Consider the following 26,860-nt stretch of genomic DNA (forward strand, 5'->3'; position numbering starts at 1 on the left):
TCCCTAAGACTAAAGCAAGTTTTCATTGAGAAACAATGAAATACCTAACAAATACCTCTCGAGTTTCATTTTTCAAAGCTCAAATATACATATTTTTTGAAGTAGATTAGCTTCTTCTTTGTTGATAAGATTACGTCTGAGTTACGAATATTTCTTCTCCATGTTTTTCCCCTACATTACCATGTTTTTGTCCTATATGCCCCCTCTCAATGTTCACTGCCACAATCAGATAGAAATCATGAGGTCACTTTTCTTGTATCTGTAGTGGGAACCTTCGTGGAGATAGTAGCTGCTATAGGTCTGTCAGAAAGATGCATTTGAACTTTCGTCATACATTGATAAGGGTGAGATATATGAACTAAAGAAACTTACAGTCTTGCCAGTTTGCTTTCAGACCACTTGTGTAAGAAATTTAATATAGTATAAAGAAAAACTACATTGGGTTAGAGGTTGAAATACCTGGGTAATGGCAATCTCAACGTTATTGATTTAACTTAAACAAAACGAATTACTTAATTTCTGTGATGCATAATTTTGTGTGTCAATTTGACTCGGCCGTAGGGTGCCCAGACATTTGGTCCAATGTTATTCTGGGCATGTCTAGGAGGATGTTCATGGTTGGAAGTGTGTGTGTTTGTGTGTGTATTGTGTGTACACACACACCTATATGCGCACACACACCTATATGCATGCATATACACTTGCACACATATGAACACACACACACGCACCTGTATACATATGTATACGTGTGTGTGTGTGTGTGTGTGTGTGTGTGTGTGCGTGCGTGCATACATATTCCTTCTGTTGATTCTGTTAATGTCGAGAATCCTAATACGATTTCTCTGAACACGACTGGTCACTCTTTAGAAAAAGGTGTTTCTGATATTTCATAGGGTTTATGTGTGGAAGTTTTTCAAGCTAATTGATATGCTTTGTAAGCTGTAAAATACCATAGAAACTTAAGACATTGTCGTTCTTAATGTTGTTATTTTTAAATAGCATTTTTTTAGTAAATCATTTTTTTATGCTTATGCAGATCTTGTTGCCACTTTATTCTAGCTAATGTTCTAAGCCAAAGACAGTATCACGTTCTGTAAGCCAAAACTTCAGACAGACATCCTGGAAACTGCAGGTGCCTTAAAATTAACTACAAAGGAAAATTAACATTAAGCACTGCTTTCTCTGCCCACTGGACATCCGTACAAATAATACTCACTTTGCTCTCCCACCTTCAATATATGGACCCTGTTGACATCCTCTATTTTTCAACTAAAGTTACCAGCCAAAGTGCATACGTAGACCTCTCCATAGTTTTGATCCATTCCTGTACTGAAAAAATACCTCAGAGAACCTGGTCATATTGAATATGGAGATGTTATGGGAATACAGAAAGGAAAAAAAATAGGAGCAGGACGCTAGAACCTTTTGTACCTGAAAGTCACTAAGTTGCCGCCAATGTGTTTGTTGGGTACATTAAAGGTCAGCTGAATGGCCCAACACTGTTCCATTACAAGAGAGTTCTTTCAAAGCTAGACATGATTAAATAAACTCCAGATACTCTTTTGGCTGCTATTGTTTGTTGGGTTGATTGACTGATATTCGAATCTCCATAGTCACAAACCTATGATGAGAAACTTACTCTGACTATAACAGTAATTTGCTGTAACAAGGCAACCACTTTCAATGGGTTGAATGTTACCCAGGATAAATATATATCATCTGCTACAGCAGAAGCTGGGTCAATACACGCAGGCTCTGGCATTTGGCCTAGTTCTTGTTACCATTGCTTTTCTTTATTAAGGACACAAAGCAACTGCCTTGGTGCAGGGCTGAGTTTCCCTTTTTATATAATAGAGCAAATATTTTGCCATTACACAGGAGGAGGAAAAGGATTCAGAAATATTCCTTAGGCTTGTCAAAAACCCATTCACTGATAGCAGAGGCATGCACAAACATTTCTGATCCATGGCAAACGTGGATGAGGGGGAACAATTTAGTCTGAGGTGTTATTGGACAGATCAAAACCAAGCATTGGGTGGGTGCCCCGGTGGTTCAGTCAGTTGAGCGTTGGACTTCGGCTCAGATCATGATCTTGCGTTCATGGGTTCAGGCCCCACATCAGGCTCTGGGCTTAACAGCTCAGAGCCTGGAGCCTGCTTTGGATTCTCTCTCTCTCTCTCTCTCTCTCTCTCTCTCTGCGCCCCTCCCCCGCTCATGTCTCTCTCTCTCTCTCTCTCTCTCTCTTCCCCTCTCTCCTTCTCTCCCTCCTCCCCCCTCTCAAAAATGAACAAACATTAAAATATTTATTTTTAAAAAAACAAGCATTTTTTATTTGAAAGAAGGCTTATAAAACCTGGCTATATCAACATTTGTCATTCTCCTTGTTGGAACCAAATCTTTCAAAACTGATTATAAGGTAATGGGTACATTGGGTACAACGGGTACATTGCCATACTGGAGTGCACTGGCATCACCTCAGTAGTTATAAGGACAAGAGGGAATTATCACTTGTGATTTAAGACCGATTTACTACTCCCAGCGAATTCTGCCACTGTCTCACATTACAAAATAAAAACTCCTGAGAGCATATGTATAAATCAATTTTTAGAAGAGAATTTTTATCAGCAATGCCTAACGGAGCAGGGAAAAAAAAGAAATTAAAACGTTCAGGAGCAGGTGCTCACTCCTTGGGTCTCATTTTATCCTCATAACAACACGACGTGGTAGGTGCTAGTGTTATTATTTGTGAAATCTTACAAATGAATGACAATCAAGTGATTTGCTCAAAGTCACATAACTGATAAAAACACAAACTGTTTTGCCTTCTGATGCCTCTGGACTTTGTATCTAATCACCCACCTACCATTCTGTGATAAAACACCAATTTCTCTTCGATTTAGATAACTAAGTAATAAATCCTTTAGTCCGATTTTTCTATATAAGGGACTGTGTTCTCAAACAAGGCAGTAAATATCCGACTTTTAGAAGTTAGTTGTTTAGATGCATGCTAGGAAACAAACAGAGCTACTACTGAAACACTTTTTTTAAGGTACATACTTTAGTACTTTACTATTATTGTTACCTCTGTTAAAAAGAAACATGTTCTTGCATCATGGAAAATAGACAGCAGATATTTTTAGTAGAAGATGATGAGATTGGAATATGGTTATGATATTGTCATTCTTGCCCAATGACAAGAGAAGGCAAGCAAATGGATTGAGGAGCCGTGGTCAGTTAAATCTTATCATCAGCTAGGGATTTGAGGATTTCTCCTCTAATAGCCGTGACTACAAACAAAGGTGTTAATTGTTTTGCCGATCGTGATGAGCATCACAAGTGATTAAATGGTGATTTTTGATAACGATTTCATAGCAAATATTATTTTAGATGTTTTCTCCTCATGCTACTTGCACATATACTCGTACAGGTGCATGTTCTTCCCCTTTACACACATAGCTGTAGACACTCCATTTCTACCATAGTTAACAGTATTCAAACAGTTTGTCTCACTGAGTATTTTTCTCTACACGAACATACATATAAGAATACTAAGTTTCAGCTCTGTGTCCACGTGAGCTTATTTTTAAATAATGCCACTTTCGTGAATGATTGTCTTATTGATAGAAATAATAGTAACTTATCACCATGTCTATTCTTTTACATTGTTTCTACCTCTTATGGTGATCTTCAAAATTAAAAGATTTCTAAATACTCAGAAAATGAAATTATCATATGTCATTGGTTTTTATGGTATGCCATGTGGTTTGTTGATCTGTGATTATCCACATTATGACTTATTTCTACAAGAACTCAAATCATCCCACATTACTGTTGGCCTAGTGGATGTTGTATTGTTGAAGCAGCATCTCAGACGAGCATCAATCAATCTTCTATTTTTTTAATGTTTATTAATTTTTGAGAGAAAGGGAGAGAGAGAGAGAGAGAGAGAGAGGCAGAGAGAGATGGAGACACAGAATCCAAAGCAGGGCCGGAACTCACGAACCACAAGACCATGACCTGAGCCAAATTCGGACGCTCAACCAACTGAGCCACCCAGGCGACCCAATCTGTTATGTTTTTAAGTTCATTTATTTTGAGAGAGAGCATGCTTACACAAGTGGGGGAGGAGCAGAGAGAAGGAGAGAGAATCCCAAGCACACTTTGCACTGTCCACCCAGAACCCAACATGGGGATCCAGTTCATAAACTGGGAGATCATGACTTGAGCCATAATCAAGAGTTGGTCACTTAACCAACTGAGCCACTCAGATGTCCCCAATCTTCTATTTTTATAGAAAAGAGTTAAAGGTCGTATTTTCATTTCTGAAGATTGGCTAATATTATTTATTGAAAGATGCTAATTTAACACTTGCCCATCTGTATAGCACCTGGTCTGGCCACATAACCTCAAAAATACAAATATAAAAATAAAGCATCGCCCACCCTCTAGTATATATTTTGCCACCAAGTGCATCTGAAAGAAATTAGGGCCTTGTTTGTGTTTTTTCATCATGTGAATACAGGACCTTTCCATAAAAATAAATTACTTTTGAGCATGTTGGTTTGGACAACAAAAAGAGAACATCCATTTGATTGATAGCGGACAGAATTTTCATTAAGTTGAACAGCAAAAGTACCACAATTGCATCACTCACCTTCCTGTTTCAAAGGAAAACCGAAAATTAGATGCTGTAAACTCCTCACAAATGTTTACTATGCATATTTTAACCATTAAATACATTATCAGGAATCATGTCAGCATGACATTATAATAGAGTGACTTTACAGAAACATGTAATCTAATCTAGGAATGCTGTAGTCCTCCCTAAATCAGCTTCAAGCATACTCAGGGCTGATATTTCTCATTATTTTGGAATGAGAATTTTGTTTTCTTAAGAATGATGACGTGTAATTGAAAATGCAGACACTGTCAAAGTAGCCCAAATAGTTGTTTAATAGGAAAACCAGTAACAAGTTTTTTCTCCCAAGAAAAAGAGCTACAATAATGAAACACTTGGTTTTTTATTTTCAAAATTATTTCAGCATGTATGCAATTTGCCCAATTTTGTGTATTTTCTACTTTCCTTGTGTCTGCATCTCTCTGGAAAAACTAAGTACATGAATCAGAAAAGAGGCAGACTGAGGCCTGATTGACAAATATAAAATTATATATATTTAATGTATATACTGGGTGATTTTGGAGATAAGTGCGTATCCATGAAACTATCACTACAATCTATGCTATGAGCATATCCATCCTGTCCAATGTCTTATCTTTAACATGGGGATAACATAACTTTTGCTTATCTCATGGATGCGTATGGGTCCCAAATGAAATAATCATGGCACTTTGTAAGTTATGTAAGAATAAGATGTTATCACAATAATATCATTGTAATAATTCTCTTAGTGTAGTATTAATAATATCTTGGCCTGTTGGACACAGTCAGATTTTCTCTATGACAAATGCCATCCCTGGGTTGAACAACGGATCACACCAGGGCAGATGACGAGGTTGATACTTCAGTTGTTGCTGAGTCTAGAATGTATTGCAAATGTCACAGATTGACCTTCTTGCTTTTTTTTTTTTTAAATAACTTTCTTTTCACATTGAGAACGTGATACTCGCTTGAAATGTCGAAAACAAAACCTTATTTATTGTAACTGATAAAAACATCTCAAGTGCTTATTTAAAGGTGCAAATTGAGTTTTAGGTTTTATTGATGTATACACTTCTTTACTTCACGAAGGATTTGATTCTGTGCCTAACAAAATTTCAAACTATAAAATGAAATAACAGAAAAAATGGAAGGTGGGGGATACAGACTAAAGTTTTATTTTAAGGCCAAGGAGAAGAAAAAGATCATAAATATGAAAAAAGAATGGTAGAGAGTGGGAGTTTTGAGAAAATGCCTCCATATCATGATGGTCTTTATTAGCCTTTTGGGGGGTGATGGGAAAACAAAATTAGTGCTGTTTCCAGCTATTTCCTAAGGTACATTTGCTATAGTAATTGTGAGTTTCCACCTAAAAGGCAGCGTGTCCATAGGGCATCAAGTAAACTGGACCTGTGGAATTTTTAACAACCTTTCTTCCTTGATAGTTTCATGGTACACATTGATGTATTCAAAACGAATATGTAGAAAAATACCATTAAAGAAAGCTATGAAATGACAATATTAGCAGAGCTTAATATTACTTGAGAAGTGATGAATTACTACTTCTGATGTTGGATGTATTTTGTTCACTATGCATGGCAATAGCCATAAGTAACTTTAATACTATCTACTTGAGCAAATAATGTAGTGAATTATATTTTACAGGTGCTGCTATCTTAGTAGATAAAATGAGATAACCTTACTTAAAAATACTGCAATTTGAATAATTAAAATACAGCACCAGGAAAGGCTATTTTGTCTGTCTTCTTACCCTTAAGTAATAAGTCTAAATAAAATATTTTGTTTGGGTTAGATTATATCCATTTATATTCCAAATGAATATAGCATTTCTTTCCGATTAAAAAAAAAAAAGTATACCTTCTCATTGGAAAAACACATTTCAAATGATGAAAAAAAGGCATACAAATTACTAATAACCTCATTTCCCAGAGATCACACTTCACATTTTTGTGGATATTCATCTAGTCTAATTCTCACATGCCCTCCCTCCCACCTTTTTTTTTCTTCAGGAATCTCCCTGCTTTGTAGATTCTTCAGTGCTTCTGAGTCTTAGGTCCTCTTGTTCTCTTGTGCGAAGGAAACGCTTTTTTCTCCATATCAGATACACAAAGTGGTTCATGCATCACATCGTTGTCTCTGTTCATCATTAGTCAGAGGCCTTGGGACTTGTTCAGGTGGTAGGCAATTTGGCGTGATGTTATTCCTTGTAAAACACAACAAAATACTTACACAGTTACTTCATTTTAGGAACTGGGGATGGTTTTATTAACTGGAAAAGAAGTTATTTTAAGTTGCTCAGAAATCTGAGATGGAGTCTTCGTACTGCAAAAGAGATTACGCCACAAACTCAGGCACATGCGTCTCCCCTAAGAACAAGTTATCGTACAAACCCAAATTAGCTGACTCAGTTGTCTTTATTAACAAGTATTCTTTTGCCCCTCATCCAGAAATGCTCTTTAGCAGGAATAGATGGAAAGGAGTGCAGTCGCTTCTTCCCATTTGTGCAAATTGGGATGACATTTGCCCATCTCCTGTGTTAACGGAGTTCCTCAAAGACCACTGACAGCAGGGTAGGACCGCATTGAGCAGGTTCTCTCATTTCCCTGGGATATAATTGGTCTGGGGCCAGAGATTTTAGCTCATTTAGAGCAGCAAGGTGCTCTCTTAAAATTCCCTCACCTATTTTGGGCTTCATTTCCCTCGTACGGTTATGCCTTTTCCAGTCTGATGAACATTCTCCTTGACAGAGCAGACAGGCAGAGGGACTGAGCAGTTTTGCTTTCTGTGTCATCTCTATCCCTAACCTTCCGCCCTTCTGCCCCAGTCAGTGAACCTATGTCTTTCCGGTTCTTCTTTCTCCAGGAGGAAATGAAAAGGCCCTGGATGTGGTTTTTTAACATCGTATCAGGTCTCAATTCCAGGCCTGGCTTTTCCTCACTGTTTAAGTAGTTCTGTATTCTTTTTTAAGATTTGCCCTCAGTTATGTGTCTCTTATGGTATCTCATGTTCGTACATTTGTAGAATATGAGCTCCTTTGAGGATCCCCTGTGTTGTGGCATGCATCTGGTTAAATGACCCCCACCCTTTAAGAAAATACTTATTGGGATCGCTTGCTATTTTGTCGTCGAAATTTTCTTTTTGAAAACCTCAAAGTCCTCTTGAGCCATTTTATCTCTTAGAATGTAAGATCATGGGATCACTATGTTCCCCCCCTCTTAATCTAATAAACATACCACACCCCACACATGCGCACGCACGCGCGCACACACACACACACACACACACACACACACACACTTTACTAAAATACGGATGCCACTTTACTTGTCTTCTATATCGCCCAAATGAAACCTCTATAGCCTGACTAATCTTCTGAACCCTTTTAAATTCTGTCTGCAGATTACTGAGGTTTGCCAATGAGGCTGTCTTAGTTCTCATCTTGCATAAGAAATATCTACAGGTACTGTGTGAAGTGAGAGAGAGCGAATTTAAATTTGTTGTATATCTTCATCGATAACATGGCTAGAATAGTGTTTGAGGAGAGAGAAGTACTTGAAAGTGACATGTTCTTATTTCTTAATAGAAGTAAAATATATCTAAGATGAAATAAGATTTATTTCGGAGGGCAGGAAGAATTGATTCCTATAAAAAATTTGAACCTGTTGAATTTAGTTCATTTCAAGCTGTCAGGGTATTTTGAGTAATATTGAGATTTTGCCATGTAATTTATTTCCCATGCTTTCTGGATCTGTATGACTGTCGCGAGCATGTAAAGAAGTATAGAAGGATGCCCCTGGAAACAGATAGATCGTGTGTTCAATTTAACTTGATCAATTTCTTCCACTCATGAAACCACGACCTCGATAACAAGAACATTCCCATCACCTCACGCCATCTCCCAGTAGATTCAACCCCCATAGGCACCTATTGTTTTCATTTCTATCACCCTACTTAGTCTTGTCTACTATTGGTTTATGAAACCATAAATGGTTTATGAAACCAACAAACGGAATCATGCAATATGTGGTATTTTGACCAACATAGTCTTTTTGAGATTCATCCATGTTATGGCACCGGTAGTTCATCCCTTTTTACTGCTGGCTCATTTTTTCACTGTAAAAATATGCTGTGATCCGTCTGTCTCCTACACATATAGTAAAAATGTCTTGATGGATAGCCAGGCTACTTTCAGTTTGGAGATGCTCGGATTTAAGATGCTGTGAGTGTTTGTGGAAAAGTCTTTTTGTGAGTGTTTGCATTTCCCTGGGAATGGCTAGGTCAAGTGCTTAACTTCGTAAGATCCTGCAAAAACAGTTTTCTCAAGGGGTTGTGTCATTTTACACCCTAACCGGTCATGTTGGAGAGCGCTATTTCCCAGACATTCTCACCAACATTTGATTTTAGCAGTTCTTTTTAACTGTGCCATTTTACGGGATATAAAGTGGTTTCTTGTTGTGGTCTTAATCTGTGTCACCCTGATGGCTGGCAGTATTGAATTTCTTTTCATGTACTGGCCATTCATGAACAGATGTCATGTCTGTTGAAGACAGTGCCCTTCTTTTGGGGTGAAAAGTAATATTATCTTTTTAATTTTTTTGTTCTGTTTGGTGCGAGAGCACACACATGTGGGAGTAATATTATTTTGAGGTTATTGGTATAATAGGCAAATTGGGAACGATAGAGACATTTTCCGACTTGGTTTCTTTTTCTTTTATTTTCTCTGAAGACTCTAGTGCAAAGCAGTGTTGCTGCTTGGGCTGCTTCGTGGCCATTCTGTCACTAACATGGAGTGCTGAATATTTTGATTTTCTTTGACCAGCCACTGCAGATAGCCTTTTCAGAGCCATCAGCACTAATGTGTTGGTCAAAGCCTACTAGATATTTAAAAATATAGAAATATAATTTAATCATCATTTTGACTATATGTATAATGCTCATTCATTTGGTCAACAAACTTCTATTGATTAACATGGTAGAAAACTCAAAAAAAGAAGACAGTGTCACTGCATCGAAGAAATTCAAAATCTTCCAATCAAAATAAAGATGTTTAGTTTTATAGAGGCTATGAAAAACATCTTAAACTAGACATAATGGATCTGCAGTAGGATTTTACAGGATAATTTCTCATTGAAAATTTATTTTGTAAGAGACATGGTATTTGGAGTATTTATCTACTTAACGTATGTGTTTAAGGCACTACCATGTAGCACATACTTTGCTAAGAACTAGAAGGAGAGAAAAACAGTGATTCCTGCCCTCATGAAGCTCATGGTCTACTGGACTGGAGTGAGAGGAAAACGTGAGTAGAAATGAGGGCATTAGTGATGGAGAGAGCATGGACAGAGGTCTGCAGAAAGCCAGGGTATCGCTCTGAGTTGTCAAGTTGTGCTACAGCCATGGATAAGGAATTAGAGAGTCACTTTGAGAACCTTAGGAAGGTTTCTTCCAGGAATGTTGTGAGGTTCCAAAGTTCATCTAAGCTGTTTGGGCTTCATGAGGCAGGTGCCGAAGATCTCGATGAAGATCTCAGCAGGAAATCACCCCCAAAGCTGTCCATCAGAAGAATTAATCTGCAAGGAATACGTAGCGTATTTTGGAGTGTGAAGGGTCAAGGGAAATCAGTTCAGAGGATGTGTTACTAACATAGGTGAAATATGGTGAACAACCTGTCTCGAGGGAAAACAATGGTGGACTTAACTGGTTAAGAGGTACAGCAGTCGGGACCACTAGAACTTGGACTGGGGAAAAGAAAGAAAGGGATAAAACAACAGATGAACCGGTGGTGGGAGTGTGCGTGGGTAAGTGGGAGAATATAGATGTCATTCCAATAAATAATGAAGTCAACAAGAGAAACTCATTTCAGAATTATGTTAGTTTGCTTGAAAATGTTTTCTTTGAAGTTTAAATGACATGAAAATGTGCAGAATGCGAGGTAATAGTTGAAGACGGAGGCTTCACGAGAGACAACAAAATTTAGGAAACATGAACATTTGATAAGAGAATCTTTTCCTCTACACAAATTAGATCTGTGAGGAAGTCAAAACCACTATAGTTGTTTTTTGCCTCTTTTTTTTAACTGTCCCTGATCTTTTAGGTAAGCACATGGGTAATTCTGGAATTTTTAACGGGCGACATCCTTAAGTTCCCTGGCTCTTTTATTCGTAGGTTGCTCTGGTTTGGTAAGAAACAAGTTGTTGACATTGTGCAAATATGTTAATAATAGAACCGATTCTTGTCCCTGATTTCTCTGATTTCCAGAGGATGTGCTCAGTCAATAAGAGATGCACAGATGTGTTTCACCATCTCCCCTTCTCATCTCATTCCGTAAAGAACAAGAGCATTACCCTATAATAGATAATGAGTTGGAAAATAAGCAAGCCAACCTCAAAAATTAAGGCTTAAAAAAAGTAACTTGTTTTTAATGCCTGTATCACTTGATGAGAGGGACATAGAAGGCTTAGTGATGCCCAACATGTGCTTAGAGGTGGATTGTTAGTTGATGTCTTGGGGTTCCATAACCTGAGCTAGATGCTTAAAATCAATTAATTGATACGAGACACAGAGATCTGTTTTATCCCTCTTCATTTTATTTCTGGGTTTTTCCATGCTCGAGAGTATGAAAGACTAAACCTTACCTTGATAACTTGTTATTTGTGGTAAGAGAGGCGACTTGGGTGAAACAGTTATTTTTAAATGTCTCTTTTCCCTACCAGGGTGTTGTATATACATTTCACAATTTTACTTTTGAACCTTTCTCAAGTGGGAAACCATTAAAGAGTACGGTAATATCTTGCCTAGTCTTACACTCAGTTTATCAACGAGTATCTCTTGAGCAAGTATTAAGGTAAGCAATGCCCAGCACTGTGTCTGGTAATATAACGAATGAAGAAAACTGTCTTGAGTCTTGTATAGTCTTAATTACTACCATGTTTATGTTCCTTTTCCCACCTTCCCACACACAGATACAGACATGTGTACACATATCATCGTACTCAGAATCACACGATTGATCTTATTCACATAGCATCTCCATAGCTGTGTTGTTATACACCATTGTATATAGTTATTTACTAACTCTGCTCTCCTCCGTTAAATCGAGTAATGGCAGGAAAAGACAAGATTATCTATCACTGTAGAAGCATCAGACACAGAGTAGTTACCTAAGTATTTGTTGAAGTGAATCATAGTGAAGGTAATACTTACTCGCATTGAACAGTTTGCCTACATTAAACAATCGCTTAGAGATTATGCCAAAGCTAAGGAACATAAACTTCCTCTGAGGACAGAAGGGAGTCTCTGAAGGGAAAGGTTTAATTTCTGATTTCTTAAATAGCAACATGAATATATTTTTAAATCATCTCTGCCCATTGATTTTTAGCAACGGATGGGTAGAACTTAGGATGGGTAGCTAAAAGGAACTTCATGAGAACAATACTCTTATTTTTTTTTTTCAGATGTTATAGGGAATCTGCACTTTGCACACTATGTGAATCGTGAGATAGCCTGATGGATCTCTTTGCCGGCAAATGAAAGTAAAATGGAGCAGTCTCCAGATATAGCAAGGGTCAATAATGACAACATTACTCCTCTCACTTTCCTATGTAGCAGTTGTCAGGCACATGTTCAGAAAGCCCCCAAATAGGTTTGAATTATGAATTCTAGCTTTGAAGTTACTGTTTTCCGTGAAAATGGGGAATCCAACCACATTCAGAGCCATCCCCACGTGACAAATCTTAGACTTAGCTCATCCGATATTGATCTCAGTTGTATTTTCAAACCTAATTTTCTCTGTCGGGTTCAGTCCAGTATTCTCAACTGCTTGGTTGCTAACCTTGCCTTCCCTCACATCCTTAGTGAAAGGCTAAATCCTATTTACCTCCCAAATGTCAGTCGTTTCCAACCGCTTCTCCATATTTCTACTGCTACCTCCCAGTCCACACTACCATTTCTCTTCCCTCAACTAATTGGTCTCCCTACTTCTACTCCAGAGCTTCTCCAATCCACTCCTTCTGCAGGAGACACGCAGTAAACAGTTGTGTAGTCCATGAATGACTCACGGAGTGAAAACTTTTCATAAGCACGGCAAGAGCCAATAGGAAACTACAACTTTCCAAAGCCAATGAGATTGGACTTGAGTATTTTCAGTTCTTAATTCCATTTACACGTCATCTTGCTTAAAAAAAAAAAAAAAAACTTATGTTGCTTTTTTTGTACACTCACCACACTTTTTACTCCACCAAATGTCTTTTGAATCAATATTTGGGTGGCTCCAAACTGATAAGACCTCTAGAAAGAAGGAATTTTAAAATGATCTTTTAAGTTCTCCTTTCAAGGAGAACTCCTTTCAAGTTCTTCTGCCTCGGAGCAAGTATCTTCTGGTCACATGCCATATGACCAGTGTCTCCTTTCAAGTTCTTCTGCCTCGGAGCAAGTATCTTCTGGTCACATGCCATATGTTTCATGATGAAATATGTCGCATGTTTTTACACGTACCCTAATAATTCTTTAGAGAGAAATTTATGGCTGAAGTCATATGTTCTCTTACAAGGATCTCTTATTAAGAGAGCAAGCGTGTTCTCTGTATTTAAGAGTCTGGGTTTTTTTTTTCATCTTTTTTCTTTGTTCTTTTCTTAAATCCCACATATATATGAAATAATAGGGCATTTGTTTTTCTCTGACTCATTTAACTTAGCATAATACCCTGTAGATACATGCATGTTGTGGCAAATGGCAAGAGCTCACTGCTTTTTTATGGCCGAGTAATATTCCATTGTATATATGTACCACATCTTCTTTATCCATTTATCTCTGGATAGATGCTTGCAAGAGAGGTGAGTGGTGGGAATGGGTGAAATAGATAATGGAGATTAATAGTATCCTAAATCATAATGAGCATTAAGTAATATATAGAATTGCTGAATCCTTGTATTATACACCTGAACCTAATATAACACTGTATGTTAATTTTCCTTCAGTTTAAAAAAAAAAAAAAAGAGCAGATATGGTCATAGAGAAGAACCTCCTTTTGATCAGAGAAAGGTATATTTGTTTTCATAAAAACCTATGTAAATAGAGACAAAGGACAACTCTTAAATATTCCCGGCTAGTTCTCCTGAAGTTCTAATGAATGATTTAGAAGCCAAGAAGGATTGACTAAATCTGTGAACCTAAAGAGGCCTGTCATTGATTTTTAACTAAGTAAAACCTATTAACTTTGCAAAGTTGTGTGCTTTATAACAGTTTTCTTTAAAACAAGGACCAGTAATTCAAATGCCTTCAGAGAGTAGAATGTATTCATGCCCCACCCAAACTTATTAAATTTCTAACACCAAATCATGTCTGAGGATGGATTTAACTTGCAGTCTTTAATATCAGAGCCCCAAAGGCAGAGATTTAACATATGTACTTTTTTTTTTTCCTTTGGAATCTCTGCTTGAAATTAAGGAATGTATGTTTTGGGGATTTTCTGCCCAGGGCATTATTTCTTGGGAAAGAAAGAAAGAAAGAAAACAGAAAGCCTGAGATAACCTTTCAAAGCATGTAGTACTTAAAGCACTTTGATGAATCCATTCGGTATCCACATTAATAGCACTGATAATGATGACTGTATGTATCACTGATGTCGATGAGATAAACACATCCAAAGGAAATTTCATTGTAATTTGATATTAGGTAAATGTCCCATTAAAATAGATCGCTACTGTACGTAATTTTCCTCTAGTTCATTGGCAGGACATTTGCTTTGGAATAGACTGGAAAGGAACAGTCTAATTCTAGTTTTAAAAGGAATTCTCATTATTCTTTTATAGCCACCATTATCAGGAGCAGTTAGGGAAGTGTACCTGTACCAACAAGCATATCTAGAATCATACCACCCAGGAAAAAGAGAATATGAGATAAAATTTAACAGCCATCCCCTTCCTGCCTCCAATTCCTGCAACAAACTAACAAAAACATGCAGATGGTTCTAGCATTATTATTAGTCAGACATGATACATGTTTACTGAAATGCAGAATAAAATTAGACCGGGAGAAAGAATAGGATAAAAAGGTGCATTTTGTGTCTGGTCGATCATTTGTAAAGGTCGTTCCTCTTTGATTTGACTTACCTTGCAAATTAGTAATAAAAGGCCTGTAAGGTACTTAGGTAAAAGTTGAATCTGAGATACAGCTCAAACTTAGATTCATATTTTATGGTCAAAAGAAGAAAACATTATTTCACTATGACTTAATTATCAACTCTAAAGTCTCATAGAGACATAAAGGCTACCAATGAATGATGCTAAATAGAAATATTTAATAAATACAGGGGCGCCTGGGTGGCGCAGTCGGTTAAGCGTCCGACTTCAGCCAGGTCACGATCTCGCGGTCCGTGAGTTCGAGCCCCGCGTCAGGCTCTGGGCTGATGGCTCGGAGCCTGGAGCCTGTTTCCGATTCTGTGTCTCCCTCTCTCTCTGCCCCTCCCCCGTTCATGCTCTGTCTCTCTCTGTCCCAAAAATAAATAAAAAACGTTGAAAAAAAAAAATTTTAAGAAATATTTAATAAATACATATTGGAGAGGCACGTAGCTCTCTCTGGGCTCTTAACAGGTCCAGCAGAAGAGGGAACATTTAATCTGAGCATTACAGATGAATAATGACTTTGCCCTGCAAAACTTGGGAGCATCTATATATAAGTAGAAGGTTACTCAGTTTTACTGGGAGTTGGAGCTAAGGTAGACAGTGGGAAACATCAGGCGAGCGGGGGAAAAGAGGGGAAAAGAGGCAGCAGAGGCCCTTTCGGCCTCAGTAAGCTAGTGTTTGGACTTGATCTTGTAGTTAGTAAAGTAGGCATCGTTCTTGACATCCTCATTCTAGGTACCCAACCTGGGCCTTGCTTCTTGCCTCCTACGGCTTTCATTCTTTATTCAAAAATTGCCGTTTCTCTACACCACGCTTCTGTTTTTTTCATTCCTTTTTAATAGGTACCATTTCTCTAGTCTTGCCTTTCCCCCTTTTAACTCCTGCATTTCCCAGATTTCAGCTATCTTTAAGTCCTTGTCCCTGTCATCATGAGATCTTCTCACAGGGGCATCAGGTCTTCCGCCAGGATGGCATCACCAGTCCACCAACGGGCTAGGTTGCACGTGTACTGTTGCCGAACCTCCTGTATGTTTTCGGTATTTGCCCATTCATGTCGCTTTCTTACAAAAATTCATCATCTGATACAAGGTGAAAGATATTGTCTGAAGCTTATTAAAACCCCTAAAAGCAGCGGTGACTATATACTCTAAGAATTAACATGAGAGGCAAACTCATTTAATTTATCTCTGAGAAAAGGACCTGAAACTGTTTTTCAGACTCTTGCTTGAATTCTAGGAACTGACAAAGAGAAAGAGTGGTCATGGTCTTAAGCAGGACAGGAAGAGTAAAGCAAGTAGGTAAAAGGTAATGCGTCATATTACTATGAAATTGTGCAGTATAATTCTGTCCAGCCATTTCACAAGTGTTCATAATGATCATATTCTTACGTATTTTCACTTGACCAGTGAATGAACAGAGTCAATGATTAATCTGTCTCAAAGGAAATCTTGAGCAAAATTACAATTAAATCACAGAATTGCATTCTTGACACATCGACGTGTTCAATGAAAATTTGGTTTTCTTTCTTCTGTCTCCCTCGGTCTTGATCTTTTCTCCCAATCACTTTTTTATCTCTTCTGTTTTCCTATTCTGCCGAGTTTGTGATATTTTGCCAATTCTTTATCTCCTACGTAGCTTGTCCAATTTGTCATTGTACGATTTCCCGTAACTGCTTCATAGCTTATTCTTTGTTCTTTATTGGTCATATTTTATGTTCCATTTGTTGTGCTTTCATACAGTTTTGAATAGTTTGGCAAGCAGACTTTTTTTTTTAATTTATGCAATGTTTTCATATCAAATGTACTGGCTTCTTTTGCCTCGTATTCTTTCTTCTATAAAAATGTAGCAGTTCCTTCCTTATCTATAATTTCTCTTCCTTTCCCTCAACTGGACCAGACTTGAAGGACTTAAGTGTATATGTCATTTTCTATAATTTAGGAACATTTCTCAATTTAAAAAGCATACAAGAAGTTGGGGATAATGGCGGTAACTCTAAAGCATGTCTCTCCAGTTCACTTGCCCCTTCAACGTGTCTCTTGCCTACTCTCTCTTTAATAGTAAACCTATTTTGTACTCCTTTGTCCCCTTACCTCTAGAGATTCTGACTGAGTCACCTTAAGGTGGAATTCTGGGCTTTTATGTTTTGAAAAAGTTCCCTCGGGAAGTCTGAGACGGAATCCTTATTAAGAATGATGCTTTCATATCAGAATCAAAACACAATAAGCTTTCTAACTGTGATGAATAATCCAATAGATTTAATTATGATTTTCTTTCTGTCCCAAACTAAAACTAGATGTTAATTGCCAGAGAAATAGATAAGGATGCCTGTGACAACAGAACATTAGTATGATATCAAAGCTCGGAAATTTCGCTGGTAGTGAATAATTTAGTGCTTAAAATATTTAGAAGCTGTAGAATTAAAATTAATTTGTTTTTCCCTAAGTGAATAAAGTCGATTGAGGTTTTACATTTAATTTGTTAAATCAAATTTTATCTTCTTTGGGCTCAGAGGCTAACTGTAAACCAGCATGTACCGATTTTTACTTCCTGTTTCCATCCATTATCTGTCTTGGGCTTTATTACTGAAAACCGTCCTCCCGCAGATCAGACCCTGTAAATACCTCTCCTGATTACAAAATCTTCTCACACAAATGCAACAGACTATTTAATGAGCTATTCTTTCACAAAATTAAAAAACCTGAAGGCTCTGATTTGGGACTCTATGTAAATGAGACTTAGATCTAACAATTTTAAATTATTGCTTTATTCTTAGCTATTCAATTCTATCTCTTATCTGGGAAATAGAAACAGTAAAACCCTTGTCGATTCTACAATTGGGTTGTAAAAGTCACTGTAGCCATCAGCCATGGAGTAGAAGGGCCAAGATCAAAACTGCGTAGCAAGAGGGCTGAGATAAATTCCGAAGCAGCTTTACCTCATAGCATTATAAGCCACCATCAGGAATTCTTTGATTGCTTAACCAAGATTCGGAAGGCATTTAGTCTATCATCTTACTACTCACTGTGGTGTTCCTGGACCGGGAGTATTGACATCCCTGTGAAGCTTGTCAGAAGTAGAGAATTCCAGGCCCTCCACGGGCCCACTGAACCAGAATCGGCAGCTTAACAAGTTCTCTAGGAGATTCTCGTGCACTTGAAAGTCTGAGACATACTGCTAAGGCACACATCTAATAGGTATGCCACGCATTTTGTCAAAGTGTTACTAATACATAGGGGCATTGGACACCACTGAAGGTACAAATGAGAGTCTTAATCTTTCTCCTCTACTTCCCTGATTTCTGCCTTTTAGGCAAAACATTCCCGTTTCAGTAGTTGTACGTGATTGTCAGATCCATCCAGTTCCCAAAGCCTGTAGATTCTGCCTTCACAGTGGATTAGGTTTATCCTTTACCTTCTAGTGCATCATCACAAGTCTAATTTCACCCAACTACCAGTCTCCCAGAATCCTGTCCTCGTATTTTATCTGCGTCCCTGTCTTAGCATTAGCCTCAACTCTGCCTCAGAATTACCCAGAAACACAGCTCTAGCTCGGACACTCCTGTACTTAAAACTGAAGTCATTTTCTGTTGCCATTCAAAGAATTGCAGACTCCTCAAGGAAAAACCAAGTCCTCTCTGCCTAGGCCCAAGATACGCCCAGGACTGCCCCTCTCTCTGAACTCCTACTCTCATACAGTGACGCTAAGCCCAGATACATAGTCCTGATCAGATCGTGGAGATTGCACATCGTAGGCCTTGCCTTGTGCTTTCCCGTTGCCCCCCTGACCCTCCATGTTTCTCAAATATACCCCTTCTTTACATTTCACGGTCCTCCAGAAGAATCTCCTCCTCACCCTTCCACCAAGACCTTCTCTCTTCTGGTACGACTTTTAGGAGCCTCTTGCTTTCTCTATTGTATGTAGTACAACGAATTATCCTTCACAACTGTGTCTACCCTCATCAGCGAGATTAAATACTGACCAAAACCTAGAATATTGTACTAACGTCTTTGAATCTCTAGGAGGCCCAACTACTGTATTAATACTAATGATACCATGGCAGTGATGAAGCCGAACATTTCCCTTCCTACTTTCCTCCCCCATTTCCTTCATTTATAGATGCATTCATTCATTCAACAAGTACTCACTGAAACCTCCCATGTGCCAGCTGTTGTACTAAGCATTAGGGACACAATCATGAATCGGACACATTCTCTGACTTCCGTGAAAGGATGGTATAATAGGAATATAGGTATAATTTGTTACGAATGAGTGTATCTCTTACTAAGCAAGTAACAGTGAGTGTCGTGTGCGACACTGATATGAATGGGTAGTGAAGAGTGAGGTGTAAAAAATGGTGCAAAAGCAACTAATTGCAAGCAAACATCACATGTTTACTAGAGCATATCTTATGTACATTTAAGAGAGTACGGGGCTGCCTGGATGGCTCAGTCAGTTGAGCGTCTGACTTCAGCTCAGGTCATGGTCTCACTGCTCGTGAGTTCGAGCCCCACGTCGGGGCTCTGTGCTAACAGCTCGGAGCCTGGAGCCTGCTTCAGAGTCTGCCCAGAGTCTGGTTTTTCTCTCTCTCTCTGCCCCTCCCCTGCTCACACTCTGTCTCTCTTTCACTCTCTAAAAAATAAATAAACATTAAACATTTTTTTTTAAAAAAGAGAGTATGGTGAGGAAAGCATATGAATAGTTCCATAACTGCACTATTTTATATTCATTTGAGGCACCATATCCTTGGAATAATGGCCTTGTTGTCATTTTTGCTGATTTATTGAGTCTTTTAACTGTTCAAGTTATACTACCAGAAATTTTTGTATTCAAAATAATACAGAAAAGTAGAAAAAACGTTTTTTGTGTGTGTGGAATAAAACTTAGGAAGATTTGACCCAGTCTCAGAAGACATGCATTCATTCATTTATTCCACAAGTGTGAACTCCGGTTTACTATGTCCTTGGTATTGGCTCAAAAGACAGGGAAATATGAGTATTGTTAGATAATGTGGATCACATATTTCAGGAACATGTTCTGCATACTGACTTTCTGCTATCAGTATGTAAGGATTTTTGAGTTCTTTCGATGCAATCATGGTAGAGATCTCAAGTTCTCAGACTATTTCATTTTCTAACCTTCAGATTTAGTAATAGACTATTTTAATTGCCTCAAACATTCTGTATGATCTTTTTCTTAAAGGTACAGTGCCATTTTTATGTAATGATAAAAAACATTTTGGTTTTAGGTATATCTGGTTGTACTAGTCTCCTCTCTAATGACACTCCTTTGCCGATACTCTTAAAATTTCATTCAGAGTAAAAAGTAGAAGATATTTAAGCTTGACACCATCAATGACTCATAAAAATGTTCTGGCAGCTATAGATTATTTTTAAATTTATCACAGTACCTTAGGGATTTTTTGATAGGCTGCCCCCAAAAGCAATTAATTCTCAGTTTTAGGTGGTTTTATAATGCAGAATACCTTGATGGAAACAGAATTTGAAATAAATTTCCTTTGAATGTAGCAATGAATTTGTGTTTAAATATCTCCAGAGGTTTTGTTTTTAAAACACTGTGCCTAAACTACGTGTGTTCTTTTTCACCTCTCCTATCGATAGTCATTAAGAAATCCAAATACTTTTTTCATGTTGAAATTTTACAACACTTCATAGACTGTTAAACATGGAACATCCTTGTGGGGACAAGAAATCGAATTTGCTCTTGAGAAGGTTTCCAACTAATTGATTTGTAGGACATTATAACATCGTCTAGCTGACAAGCTTTACAAATAGAAAAACTGGAGCTGAACTGAGAGGGTGCTTTTTTACTAACACATAAAAGGTGTCTTTCTGTCTTGTAGCCTTTGGATATAGGCATGTCAGTTTCACAGAGAAACTTTCACGTGGAGCTTTTTTCTTTCTTTCTCTCCCGGTAGAACTGCATGTGGTAGCACATTGTTAAATCTTTCTCAAACAAAAGGATGTAGGGCTTCATTTTTGTTTTGCCTTTTTGGTATCTTACAGGAACTCCAGGATGGCATTGGGCAGCGGCAAACTGTTGTCAGGATATTGAATGCAACTGGGGAAGAAATAATTCAACAGTCCTCAAAAACAGATGCCAGTATTTTACACGAAAAACTGGGAAGCCTGAATCTGCGGTGGCAGGAGGTCTGCAAACAGCTGGCAGAGAGAAAAAAGAGGTAGGACGACAGATAAAAATAGGAATTCTAAAATTTTAGCAGAGCTATTTAAGCTGTCTTCTAAAAAAGATTTTGTCAAAGATTGTAACCAGAGTGGGAGGCACCAAGGTTAAGAAGCGCCTCAACACTTAATCAGTAGCAATAATGATTTTTTTTTCTTTTTCTCATATACTGAAACATGTAGCTGTTGCGAGTGAAATAAGCAGTACCTTCCTGCTATTTTAAACTTTCAAGTTCGTTGTAAATATCACTCACGGTTGGGGCGCCTGGGTGGCTCAGAAGGTTGAGCTTGTGACTTCAGCTCAGGTCATGGTCTCATGGTTTGTGAGTTCAAGCCCCACATCTGGCTCTGTGCTGACAGCTCAGAACCTGGGGCCTGCTTTGGATTCTGTGTCTCCCTCTTTCTCTCCTCCTCCCTGTTCATGCTCTGTCTCCCTGTCCCTCAAGCATAAACAAACATTTTTTAAACATTTAACAATAAATAAGTAAATAAATAAATATCACCCAAGGTTCAAATATGAATATTTTCAGTATATTCCAATCTTTTTTAATGTTAATTAATTGATTTATTTTTGAGAGAGAGAGAGAGACAGACAGACAGACAGACAGACAGACAATGAATAGGGGAGGGGAACAGAGAAAGCAAGAGAGAATCCCAAGCAGGGTCAGCATGGAGGGCCACATGGGGCTCCAACCATGAACCATGGGATCCTGACTTGAGCCAAACTCAAGAGTTGGATACTTAACCGACTGAGCCACCCACGTCCCCCTGGTATATTCCAATCTTAACAAGCTGAGTTTTATTCATTTTAAAGAAGATGGAGAAAGGAAATTATAAATGACTGTTTTGTAGGAAAGAATGCTATCTGTCTACGCTTTTTAGCAGCTACGAATATGACTATGATGCTACAAACCAAGATAGTGATATTGACTTTTTAATTCCACTCCATTTGTTAGTACATGCTTGCAGAGAGACTTGGGCCACAGTAGTCAAACCCAAAGGGGAAAACAAAACCTCGGAAAGGTTATTGTTGAATTCAGTCACCTTTTAACTTTCTCTTGGAAGGTCCTGAAAGCACAGAAAAGCCAAATGTGTGCTGCCACACTTGGAAGGCGTACATATTTTTATAAATGGGATTTTGTATTATGTTTCCAGTTGTTGATGTTAATGTTGCCTGTTTCATAAGGGAGGACTTGGCCTTTATTTACCAAATGAGACTATTGTTATGAACAATGAAAACTCAGTTCTGTTGCCAAGCTCTTGCTTCCTACCTATCATCTACATAATAAGGTGGATTTTAATATTCAGAAAGCCAGGGCCACACTTTGATGAACGTCTTTGGTGAGGATGTATTAGAAAGGTTTCAGAATTAGGTCCATTGTCTTTGCCCACCTCCTCTTGGAGCCTTTGCTCCTTTTGCATAATTCAGGAAGTGGATAGAATTCATATTCCTCTGCAAAAGGGATGCATTAGTTGACCTACACACACACACACACACACACACACACACACACACACACACACACACAAATCTTGATAAAGTTTAAAAAGAATAGTACTGTCTAAAAACATGGTTATTTTATATTTTGGTTTAGAAAATATTATAATTTTTATATAGATGGCATAAAATAAAGTTCTAAGCTTTGTGGTTAAACTGCTTCCTTGGGAAAATCATATGCTTTTTCCCCACATTGAAATCTCTCTGTTATACACACTACTATACCATTACTTCACTGATACATTTATGGGAGGAGCAGCTTTAAACCTGTATAATATCATTTCGGAACTAAAGTCAGTGCAGTCTAAAATAAGATGTTAACAAATGAAAATATTAAGGAAAATTGAATAACATGCTCTAAAAATGAATAACTTGAATTCATACAGTAGATTGAATGGATTGGAAGATTATTTTTTATTATATTTAAAGTATTGTTTCTCACTTTGTAGTGTCTCTAGCTCATGTATCATTTAAATATGTTAATATTTTTTCTGGTAACAAGTTTTTAAAAATTCAGTTGAAAAAATGATCTGTTACTGACTTCTAAATGAAAATCGGAACTTTTAAATAAAAAGAGGGCAATATGCCTGTTACACCAAATAAGCTCTAAAATTGTAGATCCTTCTAAGTTTATAAGAAAGTAGTATATGCTGACTCTGTGGTGAAATATTACACAAATTGTAGGTTAATTACGGCTAGGGATTTGGCTGTAATTGGTTAGAAATCGTTCTCCCATTTAACCATTTTGACCTACATTAAATATTGCACTTTTGTGCTTTAAAAAGTCCAGATCAGCTTCCTGGAGTTTTTTTTTTTTAACTCAGCTTTTAAAGTTGTCTACTTCACGCTACATTTTAAAAATAAATGTTAGCATATTTAAATTTCCACTGAGATCAATTTTGCGGCATACTTCCTGAGGATTTTTGTATCGTTTAAATTTTATGAAATGTAAAAAAGTAATAATATAGAAGTGCCTTTTCTACCAATACACTGACAACTATTTCCAAGCACCCAGTAGCAAATAAAGTAAAAAAAAGTAAAAAAAAAAATTATAAAGAATACGTTAACCTAACGATTGTGGGAGAGTTGTACTCATGAAGCTATTATTAATCAGTGGCATGCTTTCAGTACAGTCCAAGCAGAAGTTAGCAGGAAATGGAAGTTAGGTATTGCACAGGTGAAAAATAAGATGACTATTCAAGTTCACAATGGCATTCTTAGTTTGCAATGGGCTTTTAAACGCAGCTGTTGGACATATTTCATGTTGCCTAGTTCAGGTACCCATATGAAAGAAAGTATACAATTTAAGCAAAAAAAAAAAAAAAGTCTGCAAAAACTATCTGGAGCCTTACAGCTACATAATTTTAAACCCTTCTCTTGAAAATGCAAGATATCAGAAATACGAGCAGAAAATTCCCAGAACAAATTCACATATCAGTGGACATCCATTGAGGTTAGTGTATATTGGAATTAAATGAAGTATAGAATACAGTCAATTAAGTATACAATTTAAGATAGAAAATTCACTGTTGCCTCGATTATGTAGCAGAGGAACTGGATAACATCTATAGGTTTAAGCTGGAGAATATAATGAGTTTAACGATGGCTTAACCACCAAAGTGGTCTTTGTAAATGAAGAAGACGCAAATGTAGATTTATCAGCCATAAAGGAAGTCATAGGTTATAACAAAGCAAACCTATATATGAAGATTCTCAAGCCCAGGTCCATGGGTAGAATTCAAGGGGTGCCATGAGCTTGAATGGGAAAAATAAATACCTCTTTGTTTTTGCTAACCTGTAATGGAAATTGAGCGTTCCCTTCCATTTTGAAGGAAGGTAACAAACCAGAGTAATACTAGCAGCACCTGTGAGATCACAGGTGTTTTTTTAATATTTCAGTAGCGCTGTTATAGATGTCTCAAAGTATTGTTCATGGTTATCACTCTCCATAGCTACACTAGTTATCATATCTTCCACAAGATCTTATGAATGTGTTAATAAGAAACAAGCCCAAGTATTGCTATATCACAATTTTTTTTTCTAATAGTTTTATAGCTATATTTCAGTACAACTGGCTTTCTTCAGAGTTCTGGTTGTGTTATATTCTGGACTTCAAACGTTATTCTGAGAAGACTCCCAGGCTTCACCAGATTGCCAGAAGGGTCCGTGGCATAGGCAAAAAAAAAAAAAGGATCTTATCTGTATCTAGCCAGCTGTTTATCTGCCCAGACCTCATTATCCTGTACTGTGGTTTCAGTCCTTTTGATGGTGGAGTCACTACCTTCATACACTTTATCTTTTTCCGGAATATTCCAGGAGATGTACCAGTCAAGGGAATGTGGGTAGGCAGGCCTTTAAACAATGGATAGCTGACAACATAAGGAAATCCATTTCACTTAGAATAATACCAGTTGATAGAAGATGGAATGGAAGAGGGCTGCAAGGTGATGGGAAGTAGAATTTCTAAATGGAGGACTCTCTGAATCATAATCCATAGCAATAAAAAATGACCTCAAGAATTTCTCTCTCTTTTCCCTGTGGACAAATATGGTATTTTTTCCACCATTGTAGAGATAAGGCAATTATTGTTCTAACAAATACTGAGGAATCAGAGTTTAATTTAAATATCACCTGATGGAACACATTGCCTGAAATCTTTGTTTTTCCAACTTTTTAATGAAAAATTAGAAGCATATAGAAACATAGAAAAAAAAGTAGCATAAGGAATACCCATATACCCTCCTCTCCTTCTCCTAAATCCCTAGATTCAGGAGCTAACATCTTGCCATATATGTTTTTTTTCTCTGTCTCCCTACCTCCCATATATGTGCCTTTATTTAATGTAGGGAATCTCTCTCTCTCTCTCTCTCTCTCTCTCTCTCTCTCATACACACACACACTTTTTTTGTTTTTGTTTTGATGTTTGTAAGTTATAAACCCCCTTATACTGGACCCCTAGATACTTCACTATGCATTTCCTTAGAATAATGGCATGCCATCTTGCTCATCATGCTCAAGAAAATTAAAAATGCCATATTATCCTGCCCATAACCAAAGTGACCCACTGGTTCAAAAATGTCTTTCATATCATTCTTTGAGGTTTTTTTTCATACCAGTGTCCCATGATGTTTTATGTATTGCATTTGGTTTTTTAAGAGAGGGGAAAAAACTTTTTCTTCTACCCTCTTGGTTTCAGTGTCTAGAAACTCCAAGTTAAATTGACAAAAGACACAATAGGAGAAAAGGCATGCAAATTTTATTTGATGGTAGTGTTTTAATGTGGCATGAAGGGCTTCATAGGAAAGAACTGAAAATGCCAAAGAAGTGGTAGGCCTAAGAGTTATATACCGTTTTAACAAAGAGTGATCAAATTGTAGCGAGGTGACGAGACAAAGGAAAGGCGTGTGGTTTTCTCGGGGGGATAGATTGCAGGAAGTCACATATATGGGGAAACTAATGCAAGATAAGGATATTTCAGTAGTAAGTAGATTCAAGTCAGTGCTGCAGACTCCAGTGATAAAAAGTCTTCTGCTCTTCCTGGTCCAGAAAGAGGAGGGAGAGTACCTTCGTGAAGGCCAGGGTATGCCCTGCCTTCAGACAGAAATACACAGGTTGGAGAGCTTTTCCTGTCTCTGCTGTTTCTCAGTTGCCTTCAGCCCCAAATAATCCTTACTCCAAAGTGACATATTGTGATTTCTTTCTTTTTACTGATATTAACATTTGGAAGAATTTTGTACAATATTGTCAAAAACAAAAACAAAACTCACCTTTCTGCATTTATCTGATTTCTTCCCCTTCGTTGTGTGATTCAACTTGTTCTCTAGTCTCTGTATTTCTTTTAAACTGGAAGTTGGTCTAGATGAGACTTGAAAAGATGCAAGTCAAATGTTTTTGGCAAGAATACTTCTTAAGAATACTTCATAAAAGAGGGAATGTACTTCAGACCCCATCGGGAGGTCATGGTATGAGGTAGTTCCCACTTGTAATGCCGCTAAGTTTGATTACTTGGTTTAGGTGGTGACCATCAGATCCTGAACTGTCAAGTGTCATCTTTTTAAATTAGTAAGTCATCTAATGGCTTCAATATCCTTTGACCGTCCTTCCCTAAGTCGCTACGTTAGGGTTGCGTAATGGTGATTTTTCTGAACTCTGACATGATCCTACCAACTGATTTCTTCTATTTAAAAAGAAAAGCTTTCGTTTTTTCCCCTTGATGTCAGTACGGATTTATGGATTCTTATTTATTCAATATGTTACAGTGAGTTACAGTTATTCCTCTTGTTGTTGTTCTCACTGTTACTAAATCTGACCAGTGGGAGCTTGTCCAAGGTTCTGGCTTTAATGTTTCCAAGCTCACCTT

General features: G+C 37.6%; 1 protein-coding gene across 18 annotated transcripts in view; it reads left to right on the forward strand.

The window, feature by feature from the left end:
• DMD (dystrophin) overlaps positions 1-26,860 on the forward strand; it is a 2,111,713-nt gene that overhangs the window by 1,277,522 nt on the left and 807,331 nt on the right. For all 18 annotated transcript variants that reach the window (XM_053892047.1, XM_053892050.1, XM_053892044.1 and 15 more), the window contains one exon: positions 20,826-21,001. In XM_053892047.1, coding sequence (XP_053748022.1) covers positions 20,826-21,001 — 176 coding nt within the window. The remainder of the gene's footprint in view (positions 1-20,825; positions 21,002-26,860) is intronic.

This window comes from Panthera pardus, unplaced genomic scaffold (assembly GCF_024362965.1).
Source record: "Panthera pardus isolate Hobbes unplaced genomic scaffold, ASM2436296v1 HiC_scaffold_27, whole genome shotgun sequence".
Classification (NCBI taxonomy): domain Eukaryota; kingdom Metazoa; phylum Chordata; class Mammalia; order Carnivora; family Felidae; genus Panthera; species Panthera pardus.